Source organism: Haliotis rubra, unplaced genomic scaffold (genome assembly GCF_003918875.1).
Source record: "Haliotis rubra isolate DU_JTF1 unplaced genomic scaffold, ASM391887v1 Scf429, whole genome shotgun sequence".
NCBI classification, from domain to species: Eukaryota; Metazoa; Mollusca; class Gastropoda; order Lepetellida; family Haliotidae; genus Haliotis; species Haliotis rubra.
The window spans coordinates 303,417-318,930 of NW_025767112.1; the positions used below are offsets into that span (position 1 = coordinate 303,417).

The 15,514-nt window shown below is 42.0% G+C and overlaps 1 protein-coding gene across 1 annotated transcript in view; it reads left to right on the forward strand.

Moving 5' to 3' along the window:
• LOC124288905 (NAD(+) hydrolase SARM1-like) overlaps positions 1-9,797 on the forward strand; it is a 33,032-nt gene extending 23,235 nt beyond the window's left edge. Inside the window, 3 exon segments of the mRNA XM_046725496.1 lie at positions 4,359-4,548; positions 6,490-6,611; positions 8,152-9,797. Of these exon segments, the coding sequence (XP_046581452.1) occupies positions 4,359-4,548; positions 6,490-6,611; positions 8,152-8,407 (568 nt within the window). The 3' untranslated portion in view covers positions 8,408-9,797.
• Positions 9,798-15,514: the final 5,717 nt, after the last annotated feature.

Here is a 15,514-nt window from a genome sequence, read left to right on the forward strand (position 1 = left end):
ACAGGATGAAGGGAGAGGTTTAACAAAGTTATTGATCTTGTTGATCCTTGTTTGTTGATGTAAACCGCTACTGTGGAGTTGTCCGTGTGGACCATTATCATTGCGTTCCTCAGTGTCCTCGCCCAGTGTTGTAAGGCGTTGATCACTACTTTCATCTCCAATTGGTTGATGTGGATAAGTTGATCCTGGCTCGTCCACTTCCTTGCTGCCACTTCGTTGTCGAGGTGAGCGTCCCATCCCTGAAGCGACGCATCTACGTAAAGATAAGTGTTGCAGGCCGGCTCTGTCAAAAAGGTTCCTCCACAAACATTAGACTTCTGAGTCCAGCATAATAGGTATGGTTTCAGTTCGTCTGGTAATATCAGCAGATCCACACTGTTCAGGTGAGCGTTCACAAATCTTTGTAGTGGGCGCAATTGTAACCTCCCTCTGCAAGTCATGTCTTGAGCTCAGGTCATTAGACTGAGCAGACATTGCCAAGCGCAAAGTGTCTACGGAGAGAGCATTGCTTGAGATATCATGACTTGTATTTTGGCCCAACGATCTTCTGGTACGACTATGCGATATTGCATCGTGATGAATCGGATTCCTAGAAATTGAAGATCCTGCTTTGGTTCTAACTCCGACTTGAGAAGATTCACTAGCCAGTCTAGCTGAGTGAGTAATCTGATGGTGAAATCTAGTTGCAGTCTGAGTTGACTGGCTTCTTGATGAACTTGCATCCCGTCGTCGGTTAAAAGCACTGTCACTTGTTACTGAAAACACCCAGATAAACAACGTTAAATCTGCTGTCAGCGGTAATGAAGATGTTATTACCGGAATCTCGACGATATGCAGCAATGATGCGTCATTCTTTGTCTTCAGATCACCAACGATATCTCTTGAAAGCGAGCTGACATCGATGTGAAGACGATTTATAGTAGACTGGTTGCCGCGGGCAAAACCCATCTGTCACTTGTTACTGCAAGCCCCCAGATAAATAACATTTAATCTGTTGTCAGGAGAAGACCTCTATGCATTTCACATAACGACGTATGTCCCTGTGTGCAGACCTGCGCACAGGTGAACGGCCCTGGTGCGTGTCCCTCCTAGGGTCTTCTAAACGAGGATGCTCCCAACGGGGATCCCTCCAAGTGTCTTGTGTAAACTATCTGCGCCTTCGTGCAAGTTGATTCCTTGACGTAGGGTCTTCCCTTTGAGGTGAAGGTTGCCTGCGCAAAGGCTCTGAGTCTGATGGTGACGACGATCCTTATCTGTGAAGATGGAAGGTTCTTGGAGAATGACTTGATGCGCTTCTGTGTGAAGCATCTCACCTGACGTAGAGTTGTCTAAACTCCTAACTTCGGACGATGAAGATCTCCTGGAGTGTGGGCCTTCCTCTTCATCCAACACAGCTGTAGAAGCTGTTGTGCCATCATGCAGGCTGGTAGATCTAGGAGGTGTCTTAGTAGCAGCTGTCTCCTGCGCAAATCTGCGCTCCATCAGAGACATCATCTGTTCCGTGAATTGTTTCATGAACAATCCCGGGTCGAAGTTTCGCGACGTAAGCTGCAACTGTTGCAGGGTAGATGATGCTTAAGAGCATGCTGATGTCTCTTCTAGACGTAGTTGAGAAGAGTTGACGCTGTAAGCGTCTCTGGTACCAGATATCTGCGTTGACAGGAGGTCTTCAATCATAATCTGCGCTGACGCAGTTGCTGATCTCGCTGATGTATGTGTAGCAGCAGGCTGCGATGTTCTACTGATGATTGTTACCATAGGTAACAGAATGAGAGGGTCATCAAAGACGTCCGCTTCCTCCGGAGGTACAATCTCCTAAGAGAAAGACCTGGTCTTCGAAGTAGATCTAAGTAGAGACTTCGATGAAGTCTTAGGAGCTGCTGATGTCTTTTTCTGCGACGATGATGATCTGTGTATCTCCGTCTGTGATGACAGCTCTGCTGACGCCGATCTCTTCATGGAGGAACCGGAGACCAAGGCTGGAACGAACGTCTGCCCCCGTGGAAACACTCGGCTATTCACTGCAACAGTGAACAATAAATAAGTAACCAACACACGGTTAATAGCGCAATCATTTGATTTACCAGAGATGACTTAAGAATACATTCTTACCCAGTTCTTTGCACATCTATGAACGGACACAATGTAATTATTCATTTCAAAATTCAATAATTTTTGACAAATATTACAACGAGAGAGCCGGAAGAACATGTAATAGTGCAAAATAGACATAATCAATGCGGCTCAGCCGCAGACAGCCTGTACCTACAACAGAAAATACGTTGTTATCAAATGTAAACAAAAAACATAAGATGAAACACAAGTACAACAACGTTCAAAATACGTAAAATTATGATATAATTTCACAACATTTTGATAATATATAAGCCCAAAAAACGTATACAGCTGAAATTTAGATGTAAAAAGGTCAAAATATACTAGAAAAATTGCCGTATAGGGACCCAGGTGCCTTCAGAACCATCCTCCAGGGCGATGAAGGAGAGAGTGACAAACATGGCCGGTCATGTGACCTATAACGGCACCAATTTTGGAAGGCAAGGGAGGCTACTAGTGGGTGGGTAATGATTTTACGTCCTCCTCTTTGAAGGGAACTTCAAGGGATTTCAAGTGTTCCACAATCTTTCGGATGGAAGAAGGAGACAAGCATATAATCATGAGTCAGGATAAGGAAAAATAAAATGACACAATGCTAGAATATATTTCTCTTGGCAATAGTTTCCTGATCACTGCATAAAAATTAATCATGTTATATTATTGGGTATGTTTTAACTAAATCGCTGGTAGATTGGGGAAATGTGTGCACAGCTGATTGCTATTTCCAGTCCCGTATACAAGACAAATACACACAGTAATCTTAATCCCTGCATATAAGACAATGCCTAGCAAAATCAAATTAGAACTGAAAAGGTAAATAATCTTTTTTTGGCAATGTTTAATTGTAAATTTGATGTCTTTACTAAGTCGTCTTCTCTTGTTTGTTCACGTGAAGTGATACGATGTCATTTTCTTACCCCCTGAAAATAAGTTTGACGAAAGTGCAACCTGTAGATAAGCCGACACCCTTCTACACACTGCATTATTTGGTCCTCAAAATTTGCCTCATCTGTGGTAACATACGGTAATCTGATAATGACAGATAAATGTTATGCACACCGTGAAGCATGTGCATTCCTTTGTGATCACGTGACCCACCATTTGCTGAAAACCCTCAGAAACCTGCAAATCACATGAAAATGCATAATATGTGGCGGGTCCACAACACATCGACAGATCATCCAACTATGTACCAAAATCACACCGAAAATTTTGAACAGCTCTAAATTGTTGACTATACATAATGCCACGTTTATCAGCTGTTGAGAGAAAAGGAGCTGTTTACTTTCTTGAGACTGGCTTGTCTACAGGTCAAGTGGCCAGAAGGTTTAGTTGTCACAAAACAAAAATCGTCAGGTTATCACAACACTTTTGACAAACTGGCACAACTTGTGATCGACTACACCCAAGGCAACCATGTGTCACAACCCCACCCCAAGATCATTTCTTCACTCATTTAAGGGACTGGTTCAAGCCAGCCTCCAGAACAGACACTACTATTCATGGACGAAGGGGTATCATCAGTCCACAGACGGTATGACAGCGATTACATCTGCTGGCGTGTACATGTTGTCTTTACTGACGAGTCCCGATTTCATCTCTGTCACGTGGATGGAAGGATCTGAATCTGGCATCCAAGTGGAGAATGTAATGCTGATTGTTGAGTTCAGCAGCTGGGTTGATGGAATCGTTTTGATTTGGGGAAGGATTGGTGGTCATGACAGGACACATCTACACCTCTGTCGTGGTTCAGTTATACCTGCAATGTATACAGCAGAGGTACTGAGAACAACAGCCGTTCCCTGCATGGCGGCAGATCAGCGTCTACACATTTTGCAACAGGATCATGCATGATCCCAAACTGCTAAACACAGCATGCACTTTCTTCAGTAAAACAACATTCCTGTCCATCCGTGGCTGTGCTCACGTAAATGATGGCCTTACCCCTTACTGACATTGACTGTCTGAAAGTTTTGCATGCATGTGAAATTGAAGTTAATTTATGGTTGCACTAAATAATGAACGATTGATTTTGTGTTTCCATCTTGTTTTACAATTTTAGTGTCAACAGGAACAAGTTCTTTTCTGCTTTCATCACGGAGATTAAATGTTTTATCATGGTGGTACATTTTTGTGAAGTATTTCAGTATATAATTGTATGATGAGACACTAATGCGAGTGTGTGAGATATCTTCTCAGTGCATGGTACGTATATGTTAGGATATAAACCTACTTTGTTGCAGCCTCCTCAAAGTCCATCTACAGCTTCGTGGCTTCTCTGTCTTCATTGACATTGAAAGGCTTCGTGCAGGCAAATTTGATGAGAACCTGCTGTATAGCATTAAAATGGCCAAAAACTTCATTCTGATTCTAACTTCAAATGCGCTTGACCGCTGTCTTGGAGATGTGGACAAGAAGGACTGGGTTCACAAGGCAAGTTTCTGTTATGTCTTTGTGTAGTGCAAGTTTATGATGCACCCAGATACTGTACTTAGTGCCTTGTGTTAAAAGAGTGAAATACTATGCTTATGTTTTTATAACACACCAAGCAGACAAAGTAGTAACTGTACTATGTGACTAGAACCAAACTTCTGTCCAATGTTTAACCTTGATTGGATTCTCTTCCTGGATCATTGCTTAATCAACCAGTGTTCAGAAATGTCTCATTACAACATTGGGTATTACACTGTCATTGCAAGACTAAAGCTCAGTCTCTTGTCATGAATGTTTTTTTCAACCAGCAAATCATCAAACTGCCCATATTGATTGCAGCTCTCTTTCCAGTGTCAGAGTGCTGGGTTGTAACCAGATATCAGTGCCCCTTTAGAATGTTTACATTTCCTCTAAAACTACATGGTCTGTGAAGTTGAAACTTTGCAGAATGTTCCCTTATATAATGTCCTGGAGGGGACTTGTTAACACGAGTATGTTCACTAATAACAGCAGAAGGATATTAGTGTAACAGCAAGAAGGATATTATTGTAACAGCAAGAAGGATATTAGTGTAACAGCAAGGATATTAGTGTAGCAGAAAGAAGGATATTAATGTAACAGCAAGAAGGATATTAGTGTAACAGCAAGAAGGATATTAATGTAACAGCAAGAAGGATAATAGTGTAGCTGCAAGAAGGACATTAGTGTAACAGCAAGAAGGATATTAGTGTAACAGCAAGAAAGATATTAGTGTAGCAGCAAGAAGGATATTAATGTAACAGCAAGAAGGATATTAGTGTAGCAGCAAGAAGGATATTAATGTAGCAGCAAGAAGGATATTATTGTAACAGCAGAAGGATATTATTGTAACAGAAAGAAGGATATTAATGTAACAGCAAGAAGGATATTAGTGTAGCAGCAAGAAGGATATTAATGTAGCAGCAAGAAGGATATTGTAACAGCAGAAGAATATTGTAACAGAAAGAAGGATATTATTGTAACAGCAGAAGGATGTTTTTGTAACAGCAGAAGGATATTATTGTAACAGCAAGAAGGATATTAATGTAGCAGCAAGAAGGATATTAATGTAGCAGCAAGAAGGATATTATTGTAACAGAAAGAAGGATATTATTGTAACAGAAAGAAGGATATTAATGTAACAGCAAGAAGGATATTAGTGTAGCAGCAAGAAGGATATTAATGTAGCAGCAAGAAGGATATTATTGTAACAGCAGAAGGATATTACTGTAACAGAAAGAAGGATATTATTGTAACAGCAAGAAGGATATTAGTGTAGCAGCAAGAAGGATGTTATTGTAACAGCAAAGAAGGATATTATTGTAAAGCAGAAAGAAGGATATTATTGTAACAGCAAGAAGGATATTAGTGTAGCAGCAAGAAGGATGTTATTGTGCACAGAAAGAAGGATATATAACAGAAAGAAGGATATTAACAGCAGAAGGATGTTTTTGTAACAGCAGAAGGATATTAATGTAACAGCAGAAGGATATTATTGTAACATCAGAAGGATATTATTGTAACAGAAAGAAGGATATTATTGTAACAGCAGAAGGATGTTTTTGTAACAGCAGAAGGATATTATTGTAACAGCAGAAGGATTTTTTTGTAACAGCAGAAGGATATTATTGTAACAGCAGAAGGATGTTTTTGTAACAGCAGAAGGATATTAATGTAACAGCAGAAGGATATTATTGTAACAGCAGAAGGATGTTTTTGTAACAGCAGAAGGATATTATTGTAACAGCAGAAGGATGTTTTTGTAACAGCAGAAGGATATATTGTAACAGCAAGGACTGAGCAGCACAAGATAGTCATTGTTGTTAACATCTGATGACTAAGTAATGTTGACTATGTTTTCAGAAACGAAAGATTTGTTAGCACCACTCCAAACCTTGAAATGTTTCTCCTTTGTTTTTAAAGGAGATTGTTGCTGCATTGGAGAACAAGTGCAACATTATCCCAGTGATGGATAACTTTGAATGGCCGTCACCAGACCTCCTGCCAGATGACATGAAACACCTCAGCTTCTTTAATGGAATCAGGTAATGTCCGTGGTGCTATGTTTACAGCTGCATTTTATTAACATGTCCACTGTCTGTTCTTTGTGATTGTGTGACCATTGACGTTTATTCCACCTGAGTGTAATAGGCACCTGGCCCAGTGACATCAGGACAAAGCTGATATGTATTGTAAAGGTCAGGTGGGTACTGTGATGCTTTGTGTTGTGTTGTCTTTATTTCCTGTACAGTATTCCTCGCCTACTTATCCTCTTCTCATTATAGACAACACAAGAATAAAGTTTTAATTCATTTTATTACCAACAAAAAAGTAAGTAGCATACCTGTCTGTGAAAAACCTACATATTTCTCCCCCTCCCCTACTTATGTAAAATGTGACAAACCAACTCTTAAGATATTTAACTTTACACTATGTCCAACCTGCTAATCTACTACCCAAAGTAAAATATCCCAAAACACCTTATTTTAATCCTACTCTATTTCTCCCCCATCCACCGCTATGACTGATCTAATCTGTCCCTGGAAAAACAAGTAAAATATAAGAGCTGTGTTGATGCCAGATGTGGGAGTAACCTATGACAGCTGATACTGGAAGCTGGGACAACTGATGATTCCCTACCCAGAGCAGAAATATATAACTGGCACATGAACCATATGATGAGGAACACAGCCAATGACCATGCACCTTATGTCTTGGTTCTCCAACATGACTGCCGCCTCGCTGAGCATGCACGTGACATTGTCACATCTTCCAGCCAACTATCCCTGCTTGGATAGAAGCTTGTACAATAGGTGACTACAAAGGTATATACTGCCTCAGCAAACTATCCCTGCTTGGATAGAAGCTTCTACAATAAGTGACTACAAAGGTATATACTGCCTCAGCCAACTATCCCTGCTTGGATAGAAGCTTCTACAATAGGTGACTACAAAGGTATATACTGCCTCAGCCAACTATCCCTGCTTGGACAGAAGCTTCTACAATAGGTGACTACAAAGGTATATACTGCCTCAGCCGCCCACCCAATCCCCTTAAGCTGACCCTCCCACTACTTACTTTAACTATAAATTTACCCCCAAATCCCGAGACAACCACAATCGTAATTTACTATTCTCATAAATCGTCTTTGAATCTATAGTGATACAGTATGCAAAATGTGAAGATCTTATCAAACATGTGAAGTTTGTCACTACATACTGTGAACACAATCATGTAGCATGTGTATAGTTGGGAAACAATGTTCAAGAAATTGTGAATATAACAGGCAATGTCTATTGTATAATTTCTCTGACACATCCTGAGACATTACCGACATCAGCCGGATGTTGTCACATGACTCCATCACTTCAGCTTGGATCTATATCTGGCTTAAAGCTGACTAGGTTACAGTACACTTGTAGTAAGTCTCATGTTGGTATTACATTAGCATAATTATGGTCTAATTTGGCTCAAATATCATTCACACTGCCGAAATACTATGACCTTTCATATTTTGATTGCTGATGTTCACATGAGTGCATATAGTTGCTAGGACTGACAGACAGGTGAACTGTTTATCTTCAGGTGGATCCATGACTACCAGGATGCCTGTGTAGACAAGCTGGAGCAGTTCCTCCGTGGAGAAGTGAACACAATCACCAAACGCAGCCAGTTGGTCAGCATGGGTAGTCAGGGATCCTTTGAACGACATTCTGTACAACCCTCATTCCACTGGAGCCCTAGCAATGAGAGCAACAAGGGGGAAGCCAGCAGCCCTGGCTGTGAGAGGGAAGCCAGTTTTGACACAGGCAAGAGAGTGACTAGTCCAGACAGCTCCTAAATAGGGTCCTGTCCAACAGGACACAGAAGTAACTACAACTAGTTGACAAGGCATAAACAGCAATCTGCTCTCACTAGAGCCATCCAGTCGTAGCCTCCAGAGTTACATGTCTGCATAGATGGTAGATAGTCAACAGCATATTGACAGTAGATTTCAACTTGCATCATAGAAAGCTGGATTGCAGAGACATTCTCTTTGCCCTTTTGATAAGCCACAACGTTTTACATTGGTTGAAAAGGTTTATTTGTTTATAAGCGCTGACATTTCAGATGGTATCATGCATAATATGGTGAAGTGTGTGCAGAAACATTTCACAGGATTGTATCTAAACTTGTGGTGTATTGTACTGAGATTAAAGCCGTCTTCATCCTGCATGCCCCTTATATATTCACACTCACAGATCTGTGTATTCAGGGATTGTTACTGTTAAGATAGTTTTGTAATGCATTGCTTTACGTATTAGCTGATCGTCAGCTTTCATCAGGGCAGCTGCTACGTTACAGCCCATGTATTTCACTCAACGGGGGACTTTCATGCTATATAATGGTGACTGACCTCCAAATGATTTTGTATTTGGACTTACTTCTGCTCTTGGTTTTAATGCTTGGACAGTGCTGATGACTTTTATACAAAACGCAGCTCAGTTGGCTTATTTTGATATTTATCTAAACCTGAACTGTTTCATGATGTAGTCTTTGCAATTGTTATTCTCAGGTTCGGTGCTTTTCAATGTAAACATGTTTTCAGTTGTTTTATCATTTTTACACAGGGTAATGTGGCTGTTTTTAGCTCACCTAAACACACCTATAGCAATTGATACTGGTAACTTATATATGTCATATCACAATGTCCAAGCAAATGTCAATGATAAACATTTATACTTTCAAAAATGACTTCTATTATATCCATTATATAGTTTGAAAGACAATTTTGCCGTGAACCTGGTCCAGGTCTCCAGGACAGGCAAGTTTTGATATCATAAACTTCTTTTTTCAAAATGTCCCTGACTTAGTACACCCTGGATTAATCTGTAACTGAGATAACATGATGTATTTTACTGGCTCTTAGTATCCAAATATCAGGAGAGGAGACCCCAGTGAGGTGCTGTCAGTTAGGGAGGTGGATGCTGGGTGGCCTGAAACAATTTGTAAGACCTCTCACAGAAATATGTTTTGTGTGTCAATGTTTTGTCTGTAACAAGAGCCCAGCCCTAGTGTTAAACTGTCACTTTAATGATAACTATCCATACTTCCATCTGGTGTATGTACATGAGTGATGCTGATGCAGATTGATGCAGTACATATTCAGCACAAGCCTCTAGATGTTGGGTGCTGCATTACTTGGTCTTAACATGTATCACAGCATTGGGTAGATATGGTTACAAAGGTCATAGTCAGTCGAAAACTAACAAAAAGTAATACTGTTTCTCATTTCTGAAAAGGTTTTTAACACTGTTATTTGTACAGTCCAGAGACTTGGCACATGTTAGATCTTATCTTGGATAGGGACTCAAAATAATGATTTTTCCTTATCCTGACTCATGATCTTTTGCTTATCTCCCTTTTCCTTGCGAATGGTAGTGGAACACTTGAATCCCTTGAAGTTCCCGAAGTGGACGTAAAAATACACTCACCCATGAGTTACCTCCCTTTTCCCGCGTAAACAGTCATGTGACCAGCCTTACTTGTCACTCTCTCCCTTTTCGCCCAAGTGGATGTTTGGGCGAGCACTGGAGTCCCGTATACTGCATTATATCCTTTTTATTTAGGTCCTATTCTTCAAAACTACGCTGTGTATGGATTTGGCAATAACTACTTTGTATTATATGTAAAAGTTTTGTAAAAATTATTTGTATTTGTGTCATAATTTCATCGTTATGTAACTTTGTTTACATTTCATGAAATCTTGCAGTGTTTGCAGGCACAAGTTATCCGTGGCTGATCCGTTACTTTTACCCGAAGTACCTACGAGATCGGCAACTCGATCGACTTCCATGACTACTAGATCGTCTCCTGCAACGGTCACAGCAGGCCAGCTGTTTGATGAACTACCACCAAGTCGAGGCACACAACTCATCAGCGTTCGCAAACGCTTCTTCTACACCGCAGCAGCTTCAATCAACGCAGAACTTGATCCGGGTTATGAGACAATTCACCAACCAGATGGAACGTAGGTTCGCGGAAGAAGCGAAGGCTCAGCGAAGCCTCTCATCTACTGACATCGTGCGCAAACCCATGGACCTGTGCGAACCCATGGACCTGCGCGCAAACCTACTCCTCATAGAACTACGTCTCAAGACTACGTTGGCGAAGGTACACCTTTGCGAAGGTCTCCACAGTCTGACGACTTTATCATCTTGGAGGAGGAAGTGCGAAGTCACTCATCACGAGACAGAGGTTCGCGAAGAGAAGGCTCACATCACAGAGGTTCACGATGGATACATCTAACGACAGTGGTTCGCGAAGAGAAGGCTCACATCACAGAGGTTCACGATGGATACATCTAACGACAGTGGTTCGCGAAGAGTAGGCTCACGTCACAGAGGTTCGCGAAGAGATGAATCCACAGATAGAGGTTCGCGAAGAGAGGACTCTCAAGATAGACGTTCGCGAAGGGAGGAATCTTCAGTTCGCGAAAGGATGATGGAGGTTTGAGAAGGGATTTAGGTTCGCAGAAGGATGATTCGCGGAGGCTTGGCTCTACCGATCAGGAGACAACTGATGAATAACCAGACTTCGTCTTCCCGGACTCAGAGGTTACAGCTTGGATAGCCAATGGTTTGAACATGGAGTCTCCTCCTAAAAATATAGATGAAGTCTACAGTTATAAGATGCTTAAAGACGAATTTGACTCAGTGATTATTCCTCCGATTGAACCAATATCCAAGGTACCTTCTAACCTATGCACAGCTTTGAGAAAGCTGCAGACATCTACAAGGTTCGAGAACTCTCAGATCTACAGGCAGAAAACAGCATTGCAGACATCTACAGGGTTCACGAACCCTAGGGTTAACAAACCCTTCCATCAACAGGCAGGATGTTGACGTCAACTCAACAAAAAAGATCTACAACATGTGTGATCTCTACAGTTTACAGCCTGCACAACTCTACAACCTGTATAGGTTCAGTTTCGGACGGCAACCTACTTGATGAAAGGAATACCTTCATCTTTACGGATGCTGAGGTCTAATACCGGGTAGCAGATGGCCGGCGGATATTGTAGTTCACTCACTCACTCCAACCCAACAGAGACGTACTGCATATACGCTGATGACTTCGACTCCAATATGACATCACCTATGAAGCCGATGTCTCAAGTACTGGAGAACCTCAAGGCGACCTTTGTAAAGGGCTTAAGGTTAACAACGCCTTCAAGAATCCTTGAACGGACGTACAGATGTTATTATGAACACTCGTCACTCAGCGTGGGGATTAGGATTTTATATCCTATCAACTAGATTCAACGTCGGTATTTCTTCAAGATCCATAGAGACATACGTCTCGACAGCCTCCTTCGTCATGCTTGTTTGTATTATCCACAATGGGAATATGTGATTTATATCACTGAACAAGAATTTACACTTGGAGCAACCCTTATTCAAGAAGTTTATATGAGCGGCGTAGAACTACGCGCGCTTTTACTCATCCAACTAATTGCACCAGATTTTATGGAGGCCAACTTGCTACAACACCGGTGACGTCATGCTTGAAGCTGATTGGTCCACGTCAGACAACGCCTCCCACTGACAGAGCAGGCACAAGCAAGTTTACTGACTTGTAAACAAACCCGTGGTACAGGGGAATACTTCATCGGCAGCCTTGGAAACAGTATACAACTACGGCCTGTTATCATCATGGGAATCTAATAGATGTCTAGCCTTGACAGCAGCATAAACAATGTTTATTTTGGAAGCTGTCGCTGATAAAAGTCGGTATGAGTACCTGTCCCCTGCGATGCTACACTGGAGCCAGTGTTGCTATAAATAGGCAACGCTTCGATGTATGCTCATGAACACAGATGTCTGCGTATATAAGGGGAAGAATGATGTATCATCACTGCAATCAGAGGTTAGCACTTCCAATGGAACGTCCTACGGTATATCGTTGGCTCTATGATTATTTATACGAATAACCAAGCCTATCGGCACCTATCTGCACCTATCTGCAGCATCGAGGTCTACGCAGTGCCGGTTATCTGGACGACGGCATACAGGTTCTTCAAAGTGCCAATCAATTCAGACAGCAGCTGAACTTCACAATTAATTTGCTCACGCAACTAGGATGGCTAGTGAACCTGATGAAGTGGGAGTTAGAATCAAACAAGATCTTCAATTGCTGGGAATAAGAATGATCACAACACAGAATCGAATTGTGGTCCCAGAAGATCATTGGGTCAAGATACAAGCCATGAGTCCACAAGCAGTCATCTCTCCGTTAACACTACGAACATGGCAATGTCTACTCGATCTACTAACCTCGGCGCAGGACTTGACTCGCACAGGAAGGTTACAACTAAGGCCGCTGCAACGGTTCCTCACAAAACATCTGGACAGCGTCAACCCTATCTTGCTGCCAGACAATCTTAAGAGGTACCTACTTTGGTTGACCCACAGGTCGAATGTCTGCGGAAGGACCTATTTACAAGAGCCGGCCTTCGACACACATATCTACGTAGACGCATGGATACAAGGTTGGAGTGCACATTTCAACAATCATGTTGCATCAAGGAAGTGGTCCAAAAGAGAGCAGCATCTTCACATCAATCTGCTGGAGATGAAAGCCGTGATCAACGCCTTACAACTATGGTCGAGCTCGCTGATCAACAGAATGCTGATGGTCCACACAGACAACTCTACTGTGGCTTTTTTTTGTAAATCGGCAAGGATCTACAAGATCACCAAGCCTACTACAGCTCATATTCCAGTCGGAGGAGGCAAACATCTGGAAGCATTTCGGCTCATCATAAGGGAAATAGGATCCCCATGCATAGACCTGTTTGCCACGAGGTTCAACAAACATCTACAGACGTTTGTCTCACCAGTTCCAGATCCTCAAGCCTGGGCAACAGATGCACTGAACATATCATGGGAAGGACTAAACGCTTATGTGTTTCCACCACTGATATTACTACCGAAAGTACTGGTGAAGATACAAAAGACGCAGACGCTACAACTGACTTTGGTCGCGCCATACTGGCCAGCGAGAGTATGGTTCCTAAACCTAATAGAAGATCTCGGAAGTCCAACAATCAAGTTACCAGATTGGCCGAACCTACTCATACATCCGCACACCAAGCAAGTCCACAGGAACCCAACACTGTTCCAACTACAAGTGTGGACCGTATCAAAACATGTTTGAAGAAAAGAGGATACTCTGCCAGGGCAGCCAAGGCAGTAACGCTAGCGTTACGCAGATCTCCTCATAACCTGTATGATGACAAGTGGCTGAAGTTTGTTGAGACTTATGCAAGGCGGAAAGACTTCATTACGATGAAAGCTACTCATCATCAAGTGGCGGAATACCTGTGACATCTTAGACAGACTAGACATCTGAAAGGTTCGACATTATCTACATACCTCGCTGCCATCAGTACAGTGATTACCATGAAAACAGGCATCAAGTTGACGAAAGTACCAGAATTACTTGCTCTGCTGAGATCTTTTTAAGCTGGAGGACCAGCAAAAGAAGTTCAGAGCTCCGGCCTGGGATCTGAATGTAATTTTACGTCATCTTACAAGTGATGCCTACGAACCTCTAGACCAGACTACCTTCGAGCTGCTGACACAGAAGACTCTGTTCCTGCTTGTGCTAGCCACGGGAGCTCGAATATCAGAGGTGCATGCGCTGGACTTTGGTCGAACTTAGGACTTAGATGGGACTTCATTGCCAAGAACTTACTACCTGGTCAGCCAGATAGACAGTTCCACGTACCAGTGCTATCTACAATCCTCGGACCAGAGGACATAGAGGACCTATCCTTGTGTCCGGTCAGAGCCCTGAAGATATATCTTCAAAAGACTTAAGACAAGGAGACGAAACTTCAAGCGCCTGTTCATCCCATTATCCACAGAGACATCAGCAGAAGTCTCAAGAACCACGAATTCGTTCTGGATGAGAGCCGTCATATTGAGAGCCTATAAAGCAGCAGCACTAGAACCTCCTAGAGCTTCCAACCCACACGAAGTCAGAGCACTGGCGTCAACATTGACTCAAGATGATTCAACTTGTCTGAGATGGAAGTAAGACAAGAAAGTGGTCCCCCCGAGTTTTTACGGAAGTTGGAAGATAAGGATCTTGGAAATGCCGTTTCGCAGTTCCCATGGAGGGGATACAGGACATATCTAAGGACAGCTGATGAATCCACGAAGTGGCTTGACCCACGACCAATCTGTCGGAGTCTATAAGCAAAAAATCATGAGTCAGGATAAGAAAAAATATGTAATTTTTAAAGTAAAATTGATATTTTTATACTTATCCTGACTCATGACGAGAAGCCCTCCCAACCTCCCCGCTGGAAACACTTCGAATTTCACAGCAGATCCAAGTGCTTGGGCAGAAAAATCAGGAGACAGTGACAAGTAAGGCTGGTCACATGACTGTTTACGCGTGAAAAGGGAGGTAACTCGTGGGTGAGTGTATTTTTACGTCTGCTTCAGGAACTTCAAGGGATTCAAGTGTTCCACTTCGAAAGGGAAAGGGAGATAAGCAAAAGATCATGAGTCAGGATAAGTATAAAAATATCAATATTACTTGAAAAATTACATTTTTCAGACTAAAAGTACATGGTATGTTAAACCTGTTTGAACTGTGAGAACATTGTGGTGAAAAGACTGATTCTGTTTGTGAAGGTACTTGCAAGCACAGGTAGTTTTGATGTTTAAACTAATCCAGTCTCACACTATTCATTTCATCCTTTGTCTTTAATTCTGGTTAAAAAACGATCCTACATCAAAGTTTCCAGCTGTTTATCCTTGCAATGGATATTGACAAGGGCTCTTTTCAGCTAAAAACACTCTTTGACACTCAAGTCTGGATCATCTACTTTATTCTACCATCACTACTTTGGTAGTTGAAGGCGATGTCTTCCAAGACATCTTCCATATGGCCT